The 24,121-nt window shown below is 44.7% G+C and overlaps 1 protein-coding gene across 1 annotated transcript in view; it reads right to left on the minus strand.

The window, feature by feature from the left end:
- Positions 1 to 24,121, minus strand: part of FANK1 (fibronectin type III and ankyrin repeat domains 1) — a 61,849-nt gene that overhangs the window by 30,280 nt on the left and 7,448 nt on the right. The window contains exon 2 of the mRNA XM_019555708.1: positions 635 to 812. Within this exon, the coding sequence (XP_019411253.1) occupies positions 635 to 812 (178 nt within the window). The remainder of the gene's footprint in view (positions 1 to 634; positions 813 to 24,121) is intronic.

Genomic DNA, 24,121 nt, shown 5'->3' on the forward strand with positions numbered 1-24,121 from the left:
TGCTTATCTTGCTGGGACCCTATGACCCCAGCTGACTTCCTGCCCTTTGGGCAGGGGGCTGGACTCGATGATCTCCCGAGGTCCCTTCCAGCCCTGACGTCTATGAAATTTTGGCCATTTTGAAAGCAGCTTATCAGTTCAATCTCTGCGGCTTAGACTAACCTGCAAAGACTGAACTGATTCAGCTTCAGACTTTTTAAGTGTCTGTACTTAGCACAGAAGTTTTATTGCTGACTTCAACGAAGCCAGGATTTCACTCACTGCCTCCTGACATGCCTCAGTGTACTGACCACCATACAGAACATGAGGTGGTCATGTATTTTGATCCAATGATGTGAATTGGAGTTAACTTTTACATACATGTTAATCAGTTGCCTCAGTAATGCCCTGGCATGACAAAAGCTGTTTGAAACAGGGTAGAAATAGACTCCTACCTGATATAAATAAAAATTTCTAGTGAATCAAAATTTTTAAATAAACATTATATTTTAATAAATGAACGCAAGCAGTCTGCTCTTTAACAAAAACATCATTGTTGTCATCATAAATATTTAGTATTTCAGAAATTTCCATCTTTCAAATATTTTAAAACCTTAAACTAAAAAAGATAAAACTTATTTAACACTGAACCTACCTATAAATGGTACCATAGGTATGTACTTTTGGGTCTTCTTCTTCAATGGAATACTTTAACCATTCTTCTTGAGGTCCTTTTCTTTCCGTTTTGTTTTCTAAATCCCAGGATAATTGAATGCTGTGATGTGAGACCTCACCTACAACTGGAGGATCTGGTTTTAGGACAGCATATCCTTCTAAAAGCAAATCACATATCAAAATATTATTTCTATTCTTCTACATGCTACATTGTAGAAATAGTCTTTATTTGAGATATTAATTGATTAATTATTCTAGATCAGAGTGCTCAACCTCTGGCCCATGGGCCCAACCAAACCCATAAAGACATTGCACCTTACCCATGACGCTCCCCCATGGACAGGAAATTTGGCAGCATGGAATAGCCACCCTCCCCCACTGCCAAATTTCCACATCCCATCAGCCCTCACAGTAAGATCAGGGCTACACCAGGCCCCCTTCCCCCTGTGTGGCTGAATCAGGGCTGGGCTACCCCCCACCCCATCTGTGCAGCCACATAGGGCCCCACCGCCCTGTGTACTAAATCAAGGCCACTAGCTGGATCCAGCCTGTGAACAGACTGTGCACTGCTCATCTGGCTTGTCAGGCAAAAAGGTTGGACCCTACTGTTCTAGATCTGTTTTAGATATTGCACCATTCAAATTTATTTTTATGACTATAGGGTTTGCCCAAGAACACTGACTCCCAAACTAATGGTTGCAACTCTATAGAAATCCTATACTGGGAGAGTTGAATTCACCACAGAAGTGGGGTCACATACCTAGAGAGATCAGGAATTAGTGCTCAACAACATACACAAATTAACAGGACCACCACTGATGTTTTGCATCCCTTAATCTTACTAATGTAATTACATTTTAGCTTACTATTGGATGGGAAATAACCTTGCACAATAATTATGTGTGTCACTTTATAAATATAAACCTGAGACAGAGCAATGGGGTTGGAGCAATATAGGGTTTGAGTACTGGTTGTGTTTAAGAACCAGTGTATGTATCTATATGAAAAGAAACTCGAGCAAGAACGTTTCTAAGATTCCTAAAATTTGTTCAAAACTAAGTGGAAGTCTATGGGTTGCTGTTTATCAATAGTGAAGTCGTCTAAAGCCATGAAACAAAAACAAACAACCAAAATATTGAGGGATAAAGAAATAATAATGATCAGTTAATTAGATTAAAATTTCACTGCTTTGCTCATTTCAACCAATTAGTGAAAGTTCCCTTCAGTACAATTTGTTTCTAGTCCAATTCCAAATCCCTTCATTTATATAGTCCAGCAATATATACTGACCCTATATCATATTTCAAAATGAACAAGGTATGTTGTAAACTCTTACGTACTTCCAGGTGTATGAACAAGTCGCTGCTTAATAAAACAAAAGTGCTCTTTCAAACCTTGAGAATGTATTGCATAAAAAGTACCTGTTTTTCCTCCTATAGTATTGAGATATATGACAGTACACAAAGATAAACACTGGTGTGTAATGTACACCAAAATGAGTTAGAAAACTATTAATGAAGAAGATACTGTACACTGAGATACATGGTATACATTTCCTTAGACAAGTGGTGTCAAACTTGCCTTTGCCCTCGAAGCTAGATCTAAGACCACAGGGGTCCTTGAAAACCAGGTCCAGATCCTCTAATCACACAGGATGGGATACAAAACTATTAGATTTTCCCCCAAAGATACAGATGACAAAGCAAGGGCCTCAGACTCCTATTTGCCAAAAGGCAATGAATTCAACAACTTCAGGAAATTTTCTTGGAATATTTTCAATACCCCACCTATTCATAGATTCATAATAAAGACTATAAAAATGATGATCTTGACATTAATTTCTCGTAATATTAATTTTAAATTTTACACTGCTCTATGATGGAAAATACATCCTTTATTATGGCACAGTGTTGCCCTTCAGCCATAAAATAGGGAAACTGTTCATATTCACCATTAATAATTCAGTACCGCTGAAGCAATTAAAAAAATAAAAACAAAAACCTTGCCTACTGATAACATTTTAATTCACAAAACCATTGTAGAAAGCTGTAAATGTGAGCCCATGAGAAAGGAAATTTTCCACGTCATCCAGTTTTTGTGCAGAAATATAATTCCAGGCAAGCTGATTCTTGCAGATGAAGTTTAGTACACAACTACCTGTCCACTGAACAATCACAATTATTTTTATATAACTACTACTATTCACCTCCACCACTTCATTCCTCCTCTGGTTCTTTTTCCATCACTTCTCATTCATGGGCAGTGTCACAACAACTTTCTCTTGGTTAGACAGGGCTATTTCTTCCTGGGTTCTGCACTTGCTGCAAAGCTATGTGCATTGGCAGCAAGTATGGGGTGCACGTGGGTGCATGTGCACCCCCTGAGCATGGCAGTGCACTCCCTGCAAAAAGGCACTGCTGGCAGGCAGTTGCTGCTCACCACTCCCCACCCCATTCTGCCAACACCACTAGCGGCATCTGTGGGCAGTCCACGATTGCTGCCGGCCACTGCTGACACTGCCAGTGGTATCTGTGGGTGGTCACTGATTGCAGGTCGGGACTCGCCACCCCCCAACCCACTGCCAACAGCGCTGTGGCTGCCTGTCAGAGCTCCCCAGTTGCCACTGCCATGCTTCCACTGCCAACAGCACCACCACTGCCTGCAGGAGCTTGCCATGGCCCCTCAGCCTTCTGGGGCACACAGCATTCATGGCTTTGTGCATTCTCTTCTTCCTCAGAAACAAGGAGAGAGAAACTGGGCTCTGACTTTGGTCTTCTTTGTGAGATGGCTTGGTAACTAGAGTACTTTCAAGTTTCTTTCTGCTCTTCTAATACAAACCATTATAGCACTAAACTTGACATTTTCACAAGCTCTTTGCATAGCATCTATAATTCTACAATTGTGATATAGTGTGCAATACTTAGTTCTCATTTTCTCTTACTGCTGTCACTAATTAAGATGTATCAAGCGAAGGTTTAAATGCAAAACAAACTCCAAAAAGAAGTGTGGTACAAGAACTGTAATGGATAACCGAACAAAATGCTCAGGAAACTGCAGGGTTGGAAGTTTAGCCCACCCGCCCTCACAACGGGTTGGATGGCTCTTTGCCTGTTTTGGCCAGAAGTTCTGGCCACCACCCATCCCGCCACGTCCAGCGTGCCCAGGCTTTCACTCCCTGGCATAAGTGTGCCATGGGACGGGGAGGGAGGCCCCATGCAGGCTGCTTTGCCGCAGACCCCAGATCCGGCACCCTGCAGGGATCATCTCTGGGAACCTGAGGTAACGTCAAAAACTAAGAGACTGAGAGCCCTGGATTTCAGTGTATGTCGGAAGTACTAACATTGCAAAAAGACTGTCACCTTCTTTACTTCACAGCATCAACAGATACGGTTTTCTTAAAACTCAGTATTATATTAAAACTAATTAATACGTTTTTCAAAACTAATTAATAGTATATAAGTTCACTTTATCATGCCATCTAAAGAGCCATTAAAACTATGTATAAGCAATAAAGGCCATATCAGATACTTTGCTTGAAGCACACTTTTGCATAAGAAAAAAAATAGCTTTTTCCCCCTATAAAGAAATTCCAATTCTTGGTTTTCATTTGGTTTTTCATTACAAAAAAAAATTATAGAGCAATGTCTGAACAACAGGTCTAACTGTTTCCAACACTATGAATTCTTTGAAATCTCAAGGGTTTATCTTGTGAATTATGTTTGCACACCTAACAGTACTAACATTGTGTGGCATCCTATGGCACCCCTGAAAGGATCTTAAGGCACCCCATGGTGCTGCATCATACTAGTTGACAATCACTGGACTAGTGACATTTTACCTTTCACATTAAAATTTCCTGACTGAACCTTTTAAAGGGAAAAAGGTTAGCCAGAATCCATTTCAGTAGTGTGCTGCAGCTTCTCAGCAAAGCACTTTTCACTCAAAAAAAAATAAGTCTTACATTTCTTTTGTTGGAAACTGCAGTGCTGGTTCTAGTAAGACATATTTTTGAGCTCTTTATAAACAGTACAAGGTGACTTAAGAGTTTACAGAGGCAGTGAATCATTTATTATTTGGTCAGTGTGTCAACTAGTAAAAGACTGGTGTATATATAAATATTTTTCATATGAAATATTGACTCAAGATTTTAGCAATACACCTTTATGAAACCAGCCTAAAATTAAGATTGATTTTCATTTATATTTTAAGCATTGTGAGATATTCTTACAAGTATGAAACCAGCACCAGAAAACTAGCATTTTCTGACAGTCATATACAGTCTACCATAACAGAACAAAGATGTGGGGATTTTTTTTTTCTTTTTGAAATAAATTTAACAGAATTAGGTTAACTAAGCAAGAATTATATATATGCATCAAGGGGGGAATAAATGTATATCTTCATCTTGTTATTGGAATAATCCTATTTATATTCCATGTCAGTTAACCTTATTAAACAATTTTTTAAATTATGTAATTTATTGTTTCTTACACATTCTCATGGTTCTGTGCATCATGTGCAGGGATCCTGGTTTTCTCTGTTTAAAAATCAAAAAATATCTGATAAAAGTAGCAAATTCTCTGATTAGAACACCCAATCCATCATTCCCCAGGAGTGCACGCAGCAGCGGGAAGCCAGGCCCTCGCAATGAGCCACCTGCAGCTCCTTCGCACTCCCTGCCTGGGCCCTGTGGCCGTGTTCTGGCCCGGGGCCCCAAGCATCACACGGGCTGGGCAGCAGCCCTAGCCTCAGCCCTGCCCAACTCCCTCCCTCCCTCACTATGGGGGCCTCAATCCCTTCCCCCACTTACCTGTAGGCAGGGCTCGACTTACCCTTTGACTCCTGGGGGGGAGGGTTTGTAAAAAAATTTGACTGCCTCTTATAATGCCCTAATAAAATCAGAGACCCCCCCCCCCCCCAAGTTATGATTTTCAAATCTTACAGGGGGCTCTTGTCTCTTATGGGAGGAGGTCAGCGTCCCCCTCCTTCTCCCTGAACTTCCCCGTAATTTGAACTCTGCCTGTGGGAGCTGCTCTCCAGGCTGCCTGGCGGCCATGTGCATGCATACATGTACATGGTGCCTGCCCCCTGCTTGATCGTCCTCCTCCCGGCAGAAATTCTGCCAGCCTGTAAGGGGAAACCCACTGTTTCCCATGTTTTTCTCCTTTAAAGGAGAAAATCCACATTTTACCACCAATTTCTGTGGCAAACAGAAAACCCAGATCCCTGATCATGTGAGAATATGGTACCCATTAAATTACGCTGGAAAAGCAGTGCATATCAAAATCATCTGACTAAAAAACTGATATGGAATAAAAAGAAATACAGACAGTGATTAGATGCATTACTAGCCAAAAAAACTAATAGCAGGATGGAAATGCTGGTGGTGTTTTCACAAAATGCATAATTACTGTGCATCTCACCTATCAGCAGACAGCATCATAAACAAAAAACCACCATACCTTGACTAAAACTGGAATGTCTCCTATCTCCCCAACCTCAGCTGTGTCAAACATACCTACATATATTATTCAACTATTCATTACATCTTACAAAGCTGGAACAGAGCCCAGGAAACGTTTGATATTTTGAAAAATAAATTATCTCCTCACTCCTTTAAGGAACAATCCAGATTTAAAGGCATCCATCGCCTCTCAGTAATTTAATATTTGGCACAAATAAGGCATAATGTAATAGAAATACTTAACATCAAAAGGCTCTTTACCTTAGTTTGACACACAGATATACAAAATGCAGTATATCAAGGAGCTTAAGTTTAACCCAACAGTCATTTTTATACCCTACCATCCTTCATGATTTATACCCTATTTTAAATCCTCATCAATTAAATCATTATTTCTTTGTTTATTAAGTAAAACAAAGTACTGGTTGTTGGTCCTAGTTATCCAATATAAAGTTGCACACTGGAACTGTGAAACTACCACTAGCGCCTAGTAAAGCAATTTGGTTCTTTTAGACAAAAAAAATTATAAGTAATATTTTTCTAGTCCTACCCCAAATCTTAGTTGGCTTTATTTATGCGTTGCTGTGACAACTGGTGATACTACAATTTCACTTGATGGATTTGCTGACATACTAAAAAACCCTTAACCTAAGAAACAGTGTTGCTCAGTAATATGGTCTGTGCTTAATGTCACATCTTTTGCATAATATATATTGAATGAGGAATGCACCTAGAGGCAGGATTTGTAAAATGTTTTACATGTATTGATATGTTAAATGCTTATCACTTCTCTGATATTCTCTCTCTCTCTCCCCCAAAATCAGTACATAAAAAATAACAAATTATTTTGGGCCTCTTTTAATAGTTAACATTATACTACTTCTTTTTTTTTTACTAATATATATATTTTAGTCGTGTAGAATAAAAAAAAAGATTTACAATGAAGATATGAAAACCATAACAGATTAAAACTTTATCCCAATGTAAATATATCAAAGTGAATATATAAAAGTGAATTTCCTCTGTGCTGACATTTGGAAAGCTATGTAAATTAAGACGTACAGAGCCAGATCAGTTCAAAAGAGCTCAGCATCCAACAGTTTCCCCTTAAGTGCTTAAATGGTCAGTTTTTCAAGTGTTCAGCAACAGGCAGTTCACTTTAGTCTCAGCTGATATAATTGTTAATATACCAACAAATCCAGTAGGACAACCTTGCTTGCTTAGGAAGACCGAAGTGATTACAATTTCAGTCAGCTAGTAAGTTGGACCTGATGTATTACACCCAATAATGCCAACATTCTCAATGGAAACCAAGCGCCATGGAGGAAACTGCTCTCTCTTTCAACAGCGTAAAGATATTTACTTTAATAACCTTAATATTTTAGACCTCCTGATTCTAAGACCCAGTTGTTTAGCAGATATAACTAGGCTATTAGTCTTCTGTTGCACTTTGTCAGTATACTCAGAAGACAGACAGCAGCAGCAAAGTCTACCCATAGCATTCTGGTTTCTATACCAGAGGTCTGTTTTGTAGCAATCAATGGTGACACCAAACAAGGGGGAAGGACACACCTTTGTCTGACTCCAGTGAAAACATCTGTCCTTCTGTCTATTCTATCAAAAGCAAAATGTCAGTGGAAACAAGCGGTAGATATTATTACAGTAAATTCTCTGGCAACTGGCACCTTACAAGCCAGCATGCTCTGTTAACTGGCATGCCGGCTTGTAAGGAAAAGTGAAAACGGAAGTGCCAACCGTGGCGCTTCCAGTTTCTCCGAGCCCCCACGGCCCAGGGCAAAGCAACCTGTGCTGCTGAGCCCCCATGGCACGGGGGCATAACAGGCTCTGTGGGGCTGTGCGGGACCCACCTTCCTGTCCCACGGGGCCTGCAGGGACTACGGGAGGGGCAGCAATGCAGCGAGAGGGGCAGCGATACAGTGGGAGGGGTGGAAGGGGCAGTGGGACGTGGCGGGAGAAGTGGCAGCCAGGGCTGCTCAATTAACCGACATATTTTATCTGGGGGATGCCAGATAACAGAGCTTTTACTATAGTTGCTTTGTTCAAAATACACAGGAAAGGCAAACTACAATTGGGCAGCCTCTACACGTGCATTAATATACTTTTCCTAATGCACATTACATTTAGTACCTCCAATTTAAGGGTGCCTGCCAACAAGCACAGAAGCTGTTCTGAAATGCTGTAATTACAGCACACTACAGCAAACTCAATTAAGCGAGTCTGCTGGAGTGTGGTAATTACCATGCTCCAGCAGCCTCCCGCATCTCACATATCAGCATCCCTGCGCTTCAAAATGGCAGCAGGGGTGCTTGAACTAAAGCTCATCAAACGAGCTTTAGTTTCATAGATTCATAAAAGTTAGGAACTGGAAGGGAGCTCATCAGATCATCCAGTCCAGCCCCCCTGCTCTTAGGCAGGAAAGAAAAGACTGCTGGAGTCAGATGACTGCAGCAAGGTGTGCGTTCAGTCATCTTTTGAAGACCTCCAGGGTAGGTGACTATGCCACCTCTGGGAGGAGTTTGTTCCAGACTCTGGACACACGAACCATGGAGAAGTTTTTCCTTATGTCCAATCTGAAGCAGTCGTCTGGCAGTTTATGTCCAGTATTCCTCGTCTTCCCCTGGGGTGCCTTGGTTAACAGATGCTCTCCCAGCCCCTGATGTCTGCTTCTTATTTACTTATAAGCTGCCACTAAGTCCCCCCTAAGTCTTCTCTTCTCCAAGCTGAACAGTCCCATGTCCTTCAGCCTCTCCTCGTGTGGCCTGTCCTTCAGAGGCTCTCAGAGCCTCTCTAAATAAAACACAATCCTCCTACCCCCAGAGCATATGTAAAAGTGCCCCGACATACTAAGTAATGCATATTAGGCTGCCCTAACACACAGTAGCACAAACGCACACTTTTTACGTGACGCTTAATGCACAGTAGCCTATTTTACTGCACATTAGCATAATAGCATGTTTTACATGATGCTTTAATGTGCAATAAAATAAAGTACTACACATTAAAGTACACATGTAGATGCACCCAGCGTGTGGTTTAATTTATGGTTTGTGTGTTGTGTATGGGCTATCACCACCATAGAAACCTGAACTAGGGCTTATTTTAATTCCCAATCAGAAACTTTATCACAGTAGAGTTAAAGAAATACATATACCTATTCCATATAAGAATGTCATAAAACTCTTTTGCTGAAAGTTGCTTTACTTAGAATTACTGATTTTACTCCATTTCCTCACCTCAAATTATGAAAGGAAGGAAAAATATAGAGATACATATCCATGAGACACTATATTTTCCAGTGAGAGTAGTACTAGGAAATATCAGATCAGCATTTTCCTTAAAGATTTTTTTTTAAACTGTCAACCGGAGTCCTGAGTTACTCACCCTTATAATCTCTTGCTACAGTCAATTTTGCAGTTTACTTTAACCTCTCTAGAGACAATATGATACTCATGGATAACCTAAAATAAAACAGAACAAGTCTCCTTTCTGCATAATATTTTAAGCCAAGCACTCAAATAGTATTACTTAAACTATAAGGATTTCTCTGCTATGGATTATTATAGATTTCATAAACATTAGGGTTGGAAGGGACCTTGGAAGATAACCAAGTCCAGCCCCCTGTCCCAGGGGCAGGAAGTCAGCAGGGATCATAGGATCCCAGCAAGACAAACATCCAAATGTCTCTTGAAGGTGTTCAGAGTAGGTGCTTGAACCACCTCCAGTGGCAAAATATTCCAAACCTGGGGGACTCGGACAGTAAAGAAGTTCTACCTTATGTCCAGCCTGAAACGGTCATGGAGGATTTTGTGACCGTTCAATCTTGTCATCCCTTGGGATGCTCTGGTGAACAGACTCTCCCCTGGATCCTGGTAAGCACCCCTAATAAACTTATAGGTGGCCACCAGATCACCCCTGAGCCTGTGCTTTTCTAGGCTGAAGAGTCCCATGGCTCTCAGCCTGTCTTCATTTCCTGACCTCCGATCCTGCACGTGGTTCTCCTCTGCACCCTCTCAAACTTCTCCACATCGTTTTTGAATGGTGGAGCCCAAAACTGGACGCAGTACTCCAGCTGCGGCCTCACCAAGGCCTAATACAATGGGAGAATGATGTCCTGGGATTTGCGTGAGACGCATCTGTGGATCCAAGCAAGCATTTAGCTTCCTTTACTAGCAGCAGCATCACATTGAAGGCTCATGTTCATCTTGCGTCAATCATGACCCCCACGTCCCTTTCATCCGTAGTGCTAGCCAGCACAGCACTGCTAAGCATGCTGGAGGTTTTTCTTCCGAAGGTGGAGAATCTTGCATTTTTCAGTGTTAAACACCATCAGGTTCTCATCTGCTCATCTCCTGAGCCTGTCAAGGTCAGCCTGGATCACCCTCCTGTCCTCAGGTGTGGACGCTTTACCCCAGAGTTTGGTGTCATCAGCGAACTTGGCCAGTCCACTTCTGATACCAATGTCCACATCATTAATGAAGATGTTAAATAGTACAGGTGTGAGGGAGTGGGGCCTAGGAGCGGCCATGAACTCCCTAGCGCCCCCTACCGTCACATTAGGGTGGACTCAGCACCCTCAGAATCTCGCCCGCCACGACTTTGATGACAAATAAGTTGTATGGGAGGCTGCCTCTGTTCCCCTAGTTGACGGTACCGATGTTCCTGCCCCTACTCTGAAATGGGGTATCTCTATGCCCCCCGCCTTAAGGGCTATGCATGCCTCCAAACCTCCCCTTCAGCACGCCCCAAACCTCGCAGCTGTTCCGGGGGACGTTGTACGGTCCCTCGCCCCTCTGGTGCCCTCTCTCTCTCTCGGGCACCCTGGGCTCCTCGCCCGCCTGGCGCCCCTTTGGGCCAGGCTCCTATCTTCCAGCCCGCTCCCTGCGGCCTGGGCCTGTCTCGCCGGCGTCCGGCTATTGCTGGCGCCCCCTGGGTCCAGCTCGCTACTGCCGCCCTAATACCGGCGCCCTTGGGCCTGGCTCGCTGCCGTCGCCCTAATACCAGCGCCCTTGGGCCTGGCTCGCTACCGCCACCCTAATACCGGCGCCCTTGGGCCTGGCTCGCTACCGCCGCCCTAATACTGGCGCCCTTGGGCCTGGCTCGAAGCCGCCGCCCTGTACTGGGCCTTACCCCCTCTGGGGCCGATACCGTGCTCCTCGTGCTCTTTCTGCCCCGCTCTGGGACCTGATACTGCCACCCTCTCTGGGACCACTACCGCGCTCTCTCTCTGCCCTGCTCTGGGGCCTTGCCCTCTCAGGGGCCGCTACCGCACTCCGCACGCTAGGGGAACAAGCAACTGCCGCCGTGCCTGTCCCCTTTACTCTTCTCTGGGTCTGGTTGCCCCCACTGGGCAAACCACCGCCCTTATGGGCTGGGGTCTGCAACCCCGCACACCGCGCCTCCCTGGCGCAATATGGTGCCTCTCCGGCACAGACAATAGTGCTCCGCTGGCACTGTGCCCCTACTGGGCACTGGAAACCCCCAAACAGCTGGGGAGCCCCTGTGAGGCCTCCTCACTCCCCTACAGCCTCACCCGGTCCTCCGGTGCAAACTGTAACATAAGCTCAAGCCACCCGGCTGTAACATAAACCACACAGAGTCTCCGTGCTGCAAACATAAACACAAGCCCCCACCAAGGCTCTCAAGCCTACCTCCCTTTAGGGCGTTCTTGTCCCCCACCTCATCGCGGCCGGTTAGCGTGGTAAGGCTGTGACTACTAACTCGGGCCACTCAGCTCAGCCGCAGAGCTCCTGCGGCAGCCAGAAGGGAACTGCTAGGCAGGCTCCGGCCTAAGCTGCTTATAAAGGCCCGGCCCCGCCCCCTTCTGGCCCCCTGACCCGCCTGGTCACCCTGGTAACCAGCACCTGAGCTGCCCGGGTGATTGGCAGCTCTGCCAATCATACTCAGTCACGGGGCACTTACGTGACTCCATGACAACAGGCCCAAGGACAGAGCCTTGGGGAAACCAACTGGTCACAGGGCACCACAACGATTGACTTTCATCAACCACCACCCTCTGGGTCCTACCGCAGAGCCAATTCCCCAGCCAGCAGATTGTGGTGTGGCCGAGGCTGCAGTTAGCCAGTTTTACTAAGAGGTGATCGTGGAATACCAAATCAAAGGCTTTTTTTAAAGTCAAGATATACGACACCAATCTCTTCTCTTTTGTCCTTGATAGCTCTCCTGGTTGTAGGAGGAAATAAGATTGGTCAAGCAAGACCTACCCTCAACAAACCCATTCTGGTTATCCCTCAGGATGTTGCCATCAACCAGTCTGTTAAGAATGGCCTCTTTGATAATCTTTTCTAAGACCTTCCCTGGGACAGAGGTCAGGTTGATGGGCCTATAGTTTGCCAGATCCACTTTTCTCCCTTTCTTGAAGACAGGCACCACGTTGGCCTTCTTCCAGTCTTCGGGCACTTCACCAGAGCGCCAGGAGTTCTCGAAGATCCATGCCAGGGGCTAAGCTATGATGCTAGCCAGCTCCTTGAATACCTTGGGCGTAAACTGTCAGGGCTGGCTGGCTTGAAGGTGTCCAGCCTCTCAAGGTGTTCGTTCACGAGGTCAGCATTGGTGGGGGGTAAGGAATCTCCCTCATCCGGGCCTCCTTGTCCCGTAGCAGGCAGGGGTATCCCATGGGACTGGTGAAAGACCGATACAAAGTACCCATTTAGTAAGTTGGCTTTTTCCTGGGCATCGTTTGTCAGTTGTCCCATCTGGTTTAGCAGGGGTCCAATGTTGCCCTTGCTTTTCCTCCAGCTCCCCACATATCTAAAAAATGACTTTTTATTGTCCTGGATACTTGTAGGTAATTGGAGTTCCGTCGCAGCCTTGGCTTTCCTGGTTCGCTCTCTGCAGGTCCGGACCAGTGCAGAGTATTCCTCCTTATTTATTCCTTCTTTAAAAAAATTCTAACTTATGGATCAAAAAAGGAAAAATACAGAGGAAACATTTACAGATTAAGGGCCAGATTCTGATATACTTATTTAGAGAAGCTCTGCCACTCCTACTAAAAACTGACCTACTCACAGGACCCAGATACTCATGACTTGAGGAAGGGATACATTACACGCATTCCACAAGAGGCACCAGCAGTCTGTGTGGCACATGACAGAATAAGATCGGCACTGGCAGCAGAGCAGCAGACAGGACAGGACACAGGAAACACAGCTAATCAGGCAGGAGAAAGATCAGTGGCACTAGGGGAGGATGTGGAGCTCATTTGTGGCAGTCCTGCCAAAAAGGATGAGCCACAGTGCCTTAAGGCATGACAGAATTTGGCCCTAAAAGAATAAGTCACAGGAAAAGTGTGATAAAAATAGATATTAACACAAAGGGTTTAATTTTAAGTATATACCAATATATACAAAAAAGATATTTTTACGATAGAAAACCACTGTCCTCAGGTTAATAAAAGATGATGGATAATGAGAAATATATTCAAGGATGAAAACACTTAATACATGCTGTTGCCCTCTAGGTATGCATGCTACCAACAACCCTGAAACATGGAAGATATCAAATTTTGCATTTGAGCAAAGAACAATTTTTCCAACTACTTAGATAATCTAATAAAAGATATCACATTTAACCAAAGACCCTTGAGTGTATAAGTATGCTGGCACTTCGGTCTACTTATCATTACCCTTTTTGTTTTAAGTCATAAGATATTTTAACCAGTGGCGCAAGATGTACTCACCAGGTGGAGGTCAATAATACAAACTTTTTATCTCAGAGCAGATAAAGTGAGCCCATGCACATCTGCAGGTAAGGAGGGAGGAAATCTCCTGCAAAGGGATGTTCCTATATGCACCTGCAAGTACGCCTGCTTCCCACTTACAGGTGCACACAGGGAAATCCCTTTACAAGGGATTTCTCCCCATCAGCTGAAACTGTGGAGAGGGGAAATCCCATGGGCATTTACAGCCTATGCTGCTGCTAGGAATGTGCACTGGGTCAGTGTGTGTTTCTGACAGCAACACAGGGAATGGGCTGCAAAGGCAGAGACGAAACCTCCCCACTGGGAGTTCCCTTCTCTGCACTTGCAGGGGTAAGCAGGGAAATCACCTGCAGAGGGATTCTTCTACACATATCACTGCTGAACAGGTCCTGTCTCTGCAAACAGCAAACCCCTGCTTGCAGACATGCACGCCAAAGCCCCAAGTTTTCCCACTTACCCAGACATCCTGGAAGGACTCATCTGGGTAAGTGCAGAAAGTGAGGCAGATGCTCCTAATGCCTGAGAAGCCTGATCCTGCCCCATAATTCCTCGAATGTACAAGACCAGGCCTCTCAAGTTGGTGGAGTCCCTACCCCAGAGCAGCTGAAGAGCACAGGCAGCTTTGCAATGCCTGTGCTCTTCTACCATAAACAAACAGATGTGGGCCACAATAAAGTGGCACAGTTTATTACCACTTCTGTTCCAGCCACAAATATGAGTATTTGTGGCAAGATGGAATGTATGGACATCTGTTTGTTTTCATTTTGTGTCACCATAGAAGTTTTAATGGTAACACAAAGGTGACATCTGTTTCCACCTTTAGGGATTAGAGCAAGTTTCCAGCTAAAGGTTAGCAGCTTAGATAAAACATATTCCAGTTGATGGCATGAGGCAGACAGCTTCTTTTCCCATCATAGGTCAAATAGTCAAAAGCAGCAGAGGGTATTAATTCAACTATAGCCATCCACACACACTAGTTAAAAGACCCACCAGATACAGAGCCTTAAGCAGCCGGCATTATTACCTACACACCAAGGAAGAAATTTCAGTCAGGCAATAACACACAATTTATATGTTAGTAAAGCTCAAGCCAAGTTGTAGCCTTATCATAATGTTGCATTTGCTGTAATTTATGAAATAATTAATATTGAAGTACGCAGATCAGGACATTAGCTCATTTACATCAAATCAGCAGATTTCTGACCTTTCAGCCTTAGCAAGTATGTGTCATAGCCAGTGAGCTGCATCATCTACCACATGAAAAAGAGAAGCAGAGATGTTTTAGATTTTTAGTCTGGTAAATTTATTTGTGGGTATATTGAACACACACACAAACACCTAATAAAAATTCAAGACAATGAAAAATGATACTTCTTTTCAATTACTTTCATAGTTGGTGTGGATGTTAAGAACAAAAGCGGTAAAACTGAAAAGTCAAGAAAAGTCATCATTTAAGAACAGTTCATGGACTTAGGCAGCTGTTCTAACTATGAGGGATTTGTTGTAGTTGATCAAGTCTTTCTACAAGAAAGGCATAAACAGCCAAATTAGGGGGTGTTAAAATTACTAGAGTCCAAAATTCTTATAATTTTGTTTTTGCTATGTATGTAAGGTACATGCACTTGCTTTGTAGTGTTATGCTATACATTCCAGACAGTAGGTAGTGCTAGTAGGTAGTGTTAACCTCCTGTTGCTTCCTCCTGCAATGGTTGAAAAGCATGTGTTTAAGTATTTCTGTTCTGTAAAATAAAGATGACTGCCCTGTCGCTCCCTGTGTGATTTCACTAAGGCTGAAAATACCTTGCAATTCACCAAACCAGTGAAAGAGATGGGATCCCAGTAAATAAAAATGTTTCCAGCACTTTATCCTAAACCAGTGTTTCTCAAGCAGGGTGCCACAGCACACTGGGGTGCTGCACATGAGATCCTTTTAAGGGTACATCAGGGTGCCACACATTAGGACTGTTAGATGTGTAAACACCTATGAATGATACAAGAGATACACCCAGAGATTTCAAATTGAGATTTAAATTTCCATAACATAAAAAACATTTTACCCATTGTGAGCTTTCTGGATCCTTACAAAAGAAGAATTGCTCAATTTTTTCCATAGTTAAAAAGAGACAGAAAGCTAATAGCCAGCATTTTCTGAGGTTTTCCCGGAGTCAAAAAACATTAAGAACCATTGTAGCAGATAGATGTTGGTTTCGACTGGTAAGAACTTGGCGACCTGAGGGACCATCCCGCTTCTTATAATACTGTTGCTGTGCACTGTAGAAGAGTGATTCAAAACCAGGGTGGTCTGGTATCCTGAGTGCTGCAAAAAAATCACATTTGGTCATGTCAAGTTGACCAAACTCCCAGAAGCCTCTTCGAGATGACTCAGTTAAGAATTGGTCATGACCGTGGCCTAAAGTTAACCATAAAATGAATGCCAGAGAACATCCAGAACAATAGAACCATAAATTAAGAAGATAACACGGTGATCACTGGAGCTAATTAGTGTGGGATCAGGACAATAACAGGAAAATATTTCAGGCTGTGCTATTATGACGTTTCCAAAGTATTATTTAACAAGTTTGGCTAGCCTTAGTAATGGTGACATAACTAAAGGGTTAAAGAGTCTAAACAAGTGAAATCACTGTTCGCTGTTTGCTGTCTGAATTGCCCGCATGGATTTCTGGGGAAGACACCTGCATGGATTTCTAAAGGAAGACCAAGCTTTCAGACTTGGAACAGCAACCCAGGAAGCTCACCCAGTATGGCCGACTTAAGGAAGTGCCTCCGAGTAACAGCTCTAGACAGACTGTGATGCGATGAGGAGCCACATTAACATGCTTAACTTTTGGTAATTGCCTGCTTATATTCTGGCAATCCCAGTAAAGTTGACTGCTTGTATACTCAGGGTTAGAGTATACAATGTTAGACACTGTTAGGTGTTCAAACATAATTCACAAGATAAATGCAGAGATTTCAAATAGGAATCCATAGAATTAAAAATATTCTCTTGTACTGCAGTCTTTCTGAGCTCTGTGCAACAAAAGAATTACTCTATTTTTTCTGTAGTCAAAAAATAAGGGAAAACTGAGAGTTGGCATTTTTAGAGGGGTGCCTTGTGTCTATTCAAGGTGCCTCAAATCTAAAAAGGTTGAGAACCACCAGTGTACTATTAACCATAAACTATTAACTACCTGTATGAAATCAGAAGGAACCGGATTAAAAAAAACCTGCAAATACATAACTTAAAAGTAACGTAGCACCTCTCTCCCTCCCTACCAAGTGGCAAATTTGCTCCTAAACAAATAAGGAGCTATTTTCTAACACTTTCAAATGTCACAGCTTAGCTTCTGCTTGGACAGAGCTTCTCTCTGATTTAGCCTACTGTCTTATCAATTACATTCCCACACTGCTTTGTATACTCATAGCCCAAGACACTCTGCTTCTCTTTCTGGCCTCTACTATTCTGAGATCAGTGACCAAATGTTATCTCTCACTTTAAATTTCAAAACACAGACAGATACTCAAGTGCTCTGAAGAGCAAATCCTCACAGCACACCACCTTCCTCTGTATGATCTGCAGGTCCTGCATCTTCTTACATCCTGAGGATAGCTAAAGGTCCAGCAAAATCACAGAAACATGGACATCTATGAAACCAGAGCATTCCAGAAAGCAGCAGTGTAATGTCTTGCAACACCTACTCAGAGGCCAAGAACCTTAACTGTGGCTACACGTAGTTACGGGATATGAACTCAGGAAGCTCTGTCACTAACAGCAGAGCTGCACCCCAGTTCCTTATTATGAAGAGCTGGCCCATTTTAGGGGATGTCAGGATCAAAGTGCATTTTGTGGCTGATTTTCAAGGCAAACTTTGAAAAGACTGTGATCAGCACCAGAGGACTGCATGGCCAAAGGGCCAGGATATATTCACAGGCAAAGAGCCAAAAGTCACCTGAGCCCAATACTTTCCCTGAATCACCACCTCCTTCTCTCCCCCAGCCTACAATTTAGCACAATGCTGGTCAGCACCAGAGATGCAGATGAGAAGTACAGAAGTGCATACTTCCTGGATTAGCTGTCTGCATATGCCAGTGCATGACCATCTGGAAGTTATGCTGCTGTGCCTAGAGTCTGCTATCATGGACAGATGCAAGCCAATGTGCCATCCATATGCCACCCCTCCCTTCCCTCCAACTTGCAAGAACAGCCAATACTTGCATACACAGACCACTGCCAAATGGCCAGGATATGGGTTCCCCAAAGCCTCAGTGACTTAAGATACACATTCAGCACTCTCACTATCACCTAGAACCACCAACACTGCTTTTCTCCCAACCTCTCCCTGCACTAAATTCAAAACGCAGTGTCATAGAGCAGCTTGATGCACCAGTCTATCATAGCAAAACACCCTGAATCCCAGGAACTGCACGTGGCAGCGTGGAACCAGCTCAGCCCACTGGTGTGTCCTTTTGGACCAGACCAGAGTGGCTCAGTGCCAGCACGTGGGGTCCCAGCACTACAGGCAGGAGCCACACGCCATTGGGCCGGACCGGCTCTGCGCCTCCACAAGGAGTTTCCAGCACTCCAGTACGGAGCTGTATGTGGAGGCACAGAGCCAGCCTGGCCCAGCTCAGCCACACACGCTCCTAGCTGCAGTGCCAGGAGCCCCATGTGCTGGCATGGAACCAGCCCAGCCAACACGATGGTGCATGGCTCCCAAAAGGAGAGCCGGGAGCTGCACATTGTAGCAGGGAGCCCACCCAGCCCAATGGCACGTGGACTGGTAGCCACCAGGAGTTGTGCACCATCACAAGCCTCACACCCCTTCATAAGCCCCCACACTCACTCACACACATACCCACACACCCCTTCACAAATCCCAAACATACACCCACCCCCCACACACAATATACAAGAGTAAGACATTATCTTTGAGCTAGTATGCAATCACTTCTATATAACTACGCAAACACACATAAATCAGGACAAAATATTTTTGAAATAAAATTAAAATATGTTATAGTAGATATTTGAGTATATGTTTTGGTTTTTTTCTGGTTCCAAGATGGCAACCCCCCTCCCAAAAGGACTTTAGAGGGGAAAGGGGAAGGACTTCCAGTGACAAAGGTCTGGGGTTAAGCATGGGACTTCTGGTCCCAAGATGGCAACTAGGGGGCAGGTTACTTGTTAAGGGGGAGAGCTACCCTTGAGTTCCTCAAGAGCTCACCAAAATTCATTAAGCGGCCCTCCAGCTGAAATAATTACCCACCCCTGTGATAGAAAGTTACATCTAGTTTGACTGGGAGAGGCAGTATACTAAGCTGAACCATGGACAGGGCCCAACACTCAGCATCCTTCCACGCTTTTAGTGCCAACCCCACTTTGATCCCAGGAGAAATTCAGTGACCAGCCAACTGAAACCACTTGAGAGCACCTTGATCTGCAAACAGCAGCACATAAGCAGGACCAGCCCTAGTCACAATTATTATATGACTGGGAACCAAGCTGTTTAGACTTTTAGACTGCTTACAGACACACACACACAAAACCCCCCAGCACTTTACTTTAAACTCCACATGCCCTGCACCAAACCCAGTGCCTGCCCAAAAGAGCCACTGCATTAGTTGGACTTGGCTCACCCAACATCTGCATAGACTGGGCACTTAGGCACTTTTTGGCACTGACTGAATCAGCTATTAGATAAAAGTGCCAAAAAGTCTTGCTGAAGTGCCTGATCCATACAGATGCTGCAGAGCTGGGCTGAACTAACACCCTGCTTCTTTCAGTAATCCACATTTTTTTCCACGCCTGTCAGCACCATTACTGACCACTCCAGCTCCCAGAGACCTTGGACCCACATTGGAAATAGTCACTTCTTCCCTTCTCTATTGCATCTGACTCTTGTTGTTTTGCACTTGTTTAACTTCAAGTGTTGAGGCCCGCCCACATTTGCTGTTCCGTTATGCATTTGTTCTCAAATAAACTATTTGTAGTTAAAATCCTTTATTAGTCATTTCATCTGGCAAGTGAAAGAAGTCAACTAAAGAATGGACTTTCCATGCAACAGCCCACTGCATGCAAAGTGGGCAGACAAAATGAATCTTCCCTGCTGACAATGAGTGCCCAGCTACAAAACAGTCACAAATTTCATGAGGCAAGGAAAGATCAATAAATGCAAATCATGTCTACAAAGGGAGCTAGAAACAAACATTCAAACAGAGAGCCTGTGGAGTCTGTCTCTTTCCCAAGCACACCAGAAGCTTCAGGAATACAAATCAGAGAAACACCTATCCCCCAGAACAGAATAATGCAAATAGTTTTCTTTGATGTAAATTCACAGCAGTATTGTGAATGTGGCATCACAGAACCTCAGAGCATACAACCCTATTCAAACACTTTCCTCAATGTATGTGGTCAATACTATTCTAACAAGGAGTCCTTAATAACTCTTTCAAAAGCTCAAAAACAGTTTACTAGTCTTTGCACCTCTCCCCGCCAACCCTCACACAGGCCCTCACCATTGCACAGGTGGTGGGCAGCTACACAGTCAATAGTTTAACTGTTCATTTCTGTAATCAATACAGTTTCATTAGCCACAGCAGCAGTGGGTAGGGAGGATTGCTGAGTATTAGCAGGGGGAGTTAGATCATTGATCTCTGTCCTAAAAATAGTTCTGACAAAACTCCTTTTTTCACCATTAGGGAAAACAGGGTGGAGCTGTAAAAAATTCTAGTATGCCACATTTTTTTGGATCGTCCAGCATTTGAGTGAATCTCTCAAAGTGGTTGACCAGGCCACTATAACATTACTTGGGAAAGAAGGAAAGACTACCACATCCCTCCTCTTCATGAACTCTGAGGCCGGGTGGGAGTGGCAAAGAATGGGAATGCAAATTCCATCCATCACTCCAGTAAAGTAGAGGAACCCCAGGTCATCAAACCAGTCAAAGACTTACAAGCCGCAAGATATATGGTTAATTATATTATAAAGGTAGCACACACCTCCCGCATGACACAGCCAACACTACATTTACCTATAGCAAACTGGTGCACAATGGTAGCAGTCAGAGATTACTAACTTACAAATCATAACGACATCTCACTTCTCGGCAGGCAAAAGGAGCCTCGTTCTGGTAGTCTCTGCAATTCTGAAGCTTACCTTGCATAAATTTCTGGTAAGTAGTCACTCTTATCTTGAAGCTCTTCCACCACTGCTGGTTATCCCACATCTGGCACTGCAGACCTGTCCCAGAAGAGGAAACTTGTTTCCCCAAAGCCCAGAACCAGAAATTAACAGACTGGATATGTTCCCAGCACAAGCAGACCTCATACAACACTTCGGTAGTCTCATTTTCTGTTAGGTCACTACCATCATACAAGAACAAGAGGCACAGGTCCATTAGGTACCATGTCTCATGGTGCCATTCCTACTGAAGAAAGGTTTGTACCTGGTATTTGATGTGTCTAAAGACTGACAGTGATGTGCATGTCTGCCAGCAGGAAAACAGATATATCATGATTCAGCAATGTCAAACTTTAAATGAATTAAGGCAGGACATGTCCATGCTACTGCCCTTATAATTTAAAAGTGATGGTGTCTCTTGTCGAGAATAGGTGTTATAAGGTCTGGGTCCTCTTCAACCTGGTGTCCTCCTAGTGGGTGATGTCAAGATGTAGGGAACACTGCTATTCTCTTATCCAGCTGCCTGTCGATGCCTAGTTCTTTACCCCTGGAGTTTAGTTCTGCTTTTACATTCGCCCTCCATGACTTTGAACTTATGCAAGTTAGGAAGCTGGTCTCAATGGGGAGAATAGACTCAGGTCTACTGGGGGAGGGAGGTGGGCTATCTTCATGAGGTTCCACCTCCCCCACACTCCACCCTTATCACATCCAGTACGTTCCACACCACTCTGTGCCAGGGGCGCAACCTCTTCCTTTCGGAGCATGGACACTGGTCACTCCAGCAGGGCTATTAAATATTACAGAAACCTTCAGCTAAGATCTGTAATGTCACTTCTCATTAGTTCAGAACGTCATCATCATCATTCAGTGTAGTGGTGTCCTTTCATCTATCATTTCTCACTATTAGTTATCATGTAAGTATTCTTTCCTCTATCCAGTTATTTTGAGAGTCTCATCGCCGTAAGAATCAATTAAGCAGACATACAATGTCCTCAGAAGGAATTCCCCTCCCTTCTTCTATCAATGCCCTTGTCAATAAGTCCAAGAGGAAGGTTGGCTCGTGGCCATATGCCACATACTATATTCATCCAATGACATGCATGCTTCAGAGTTGGAGGAAATCTTCTGAAAGTTCTGATTTGACTTGATTCGTGCTATTTTCAAGTAGGCACAATGCTAAAAGCAACTTTCGCTCCTTGCCAAACTTGTTCAGAAAAGGCTGATACGAATGGAAAATTATTTGCCCAATCTAACTTTCCAGTCAAGGATGAACCAAAAACATCTTACACAATAGCACTGCTCAACTACTATTTATAAGATCTTGCTCCATGATGCTAATATGCGCAACTGAATTCTGAGATGGATGGATGGATAGATAGATAAAGAGATAGAGCTCAGCTCTAATGAGCTAACTCAAAGCATAGGCCAAATCCTTTTGGACTTCAATGAGAATTCTGCTGAAGTATAGACAGAGGTTTGAAATGTACCTCCAAGCCATTTAGTTCAGTATTATGCCCCTGGAGCTGTAAATACTTATCTGTACAAGTATGTATTACAGCTTTAATAATAACACAATGGGATCTGATTTCAATAATAAGACAATGAGAACTTATTCAGGCTTCAAAGATGAGAAGGTGCATCTGTCCTGAAAGAGCAAGGCCATAGTTTCTTCTAGACACCATGGCTAAGTACAGACGCTCAAAAAACTCAAGGCAGAATCTAGGCAGCTTTCTCTACACTGCGTAGATTGGACCAATAACCAAATGAACTGACAATTCAGTTTTCAATTGGAAAAGGCAGGGGGAGGCCTGCACTGACCCAGGCCAGTAGGCGGGAGGCGCTAGAGCACATCTCCCAGCCTGCTGGCCATTGTGAGCCCAGCCAAGTGGGCCATCCCCAACAGGCTCCCCAATACATGCTCCTAGCCCCCTGCTGTCCCCCCACAGGGGTTTAAGGAGCCCCCATCCAGGTGCTGGCCCACCTTGGGGGAGCCTCCCCCTCAGGGGGTTTCTCCCAGCCTGGGTTCCATAACCTAGACAGCCCTGGGGAGCCAAAGGAAATTCTGATTGGTTCCCTGGGGAGTCAAGGGGAACTCAGCTGCTGATTGCGTCAGCCACTGCTACAGGAGGGAGGGAGGGAGGAGTCCTCTGGGCTGGGTACCTGCCCATGCAGCCTAGCATGGGGGCACCGGGGAGCCCCTGCCTTGGGGGCTTCCCCCCACCCCAGCTCAGGGCCCTGCAACCTGGGGCAGCCCCAGGGAGCTGAAGGGAATTCTTCCCTTCTCAAACCCCACAGCTGCTTGCCTCAGCCACAAGTCTCAGGGACAGCCTGGGGCAGCCTCAGGGAGTGGAGGGAAATTCACTGTGGAGAAGCAAAATTCTCTGCAGAGAACCAGAATATTCCTCCACTCCCCGAGGCTGCACTGGGCTATCCCCGAGACTCACGGCAGCTGAAGCAAGCAGCTGTGGGGTTCGGGGGGAAACAGGACTTCCCCTCAGATCCCTGGGACTGCCTGGACTGGGGGACCCTGGGCTGGGGTGGGGGGGGAGCCCTCTGAAGCAGGGGCTCCCTGGTGCTTGCACCCCTAGGACCTTGGAAACTTCTTCCCCCTCCTTCCTGTGGTAGCGGCTAAGGCAAGCAGCTGTGCAGGGGATGGGGAGGTGGGAAATTTCCCCAGGTGACTAGGTTGCCCCTGGCAAGGAGAGGGCTGCAGAGGGGCAAAAGGCCTCCACCACAGGGGCTACCCCTCCATGTAAACCCAAGCTACAGGGGTCTGGGGGGCTGTTCCCCAGCACCCCCCATGGGTTGACAGATGCAGGCAAGAAGCAGGCTGTGGAGCAGAGGGGTGGGGCAGTCCCTGCTCCATTGGAGTAGACAGCACAGCCCAGGGCTGCAAAGCATCCTGGGATGCTGGGGGACTGAGAGTTAAGTTGAACCAGGAAGGAATCTGTGACAGAGGTTCCATAAACTGGTTTGACCTACATCCATCCAGGTTTATCTTAAACTGGTCTTGATCATTTTGAAAGTGGTTTATGTACACTGAAGTTCTCTTCTGTTACAGGTTGAAACCAGTTTCTGCTCACTT

Source organism: Crocodylus porosus, unplaced genomic scaffold (genome assembly GCF_001723895.1).
Source record: "Crocodylus porosus isolate Cpor-Errol unplaced genomic scaffold, CroPor_comp1, whole genome shotgun sequence".
NCBI lineage: Eukaryota > Metazoa > Chordata > Crocodylia > Crocodylidae > Crocodylus > Crocodylus porosus.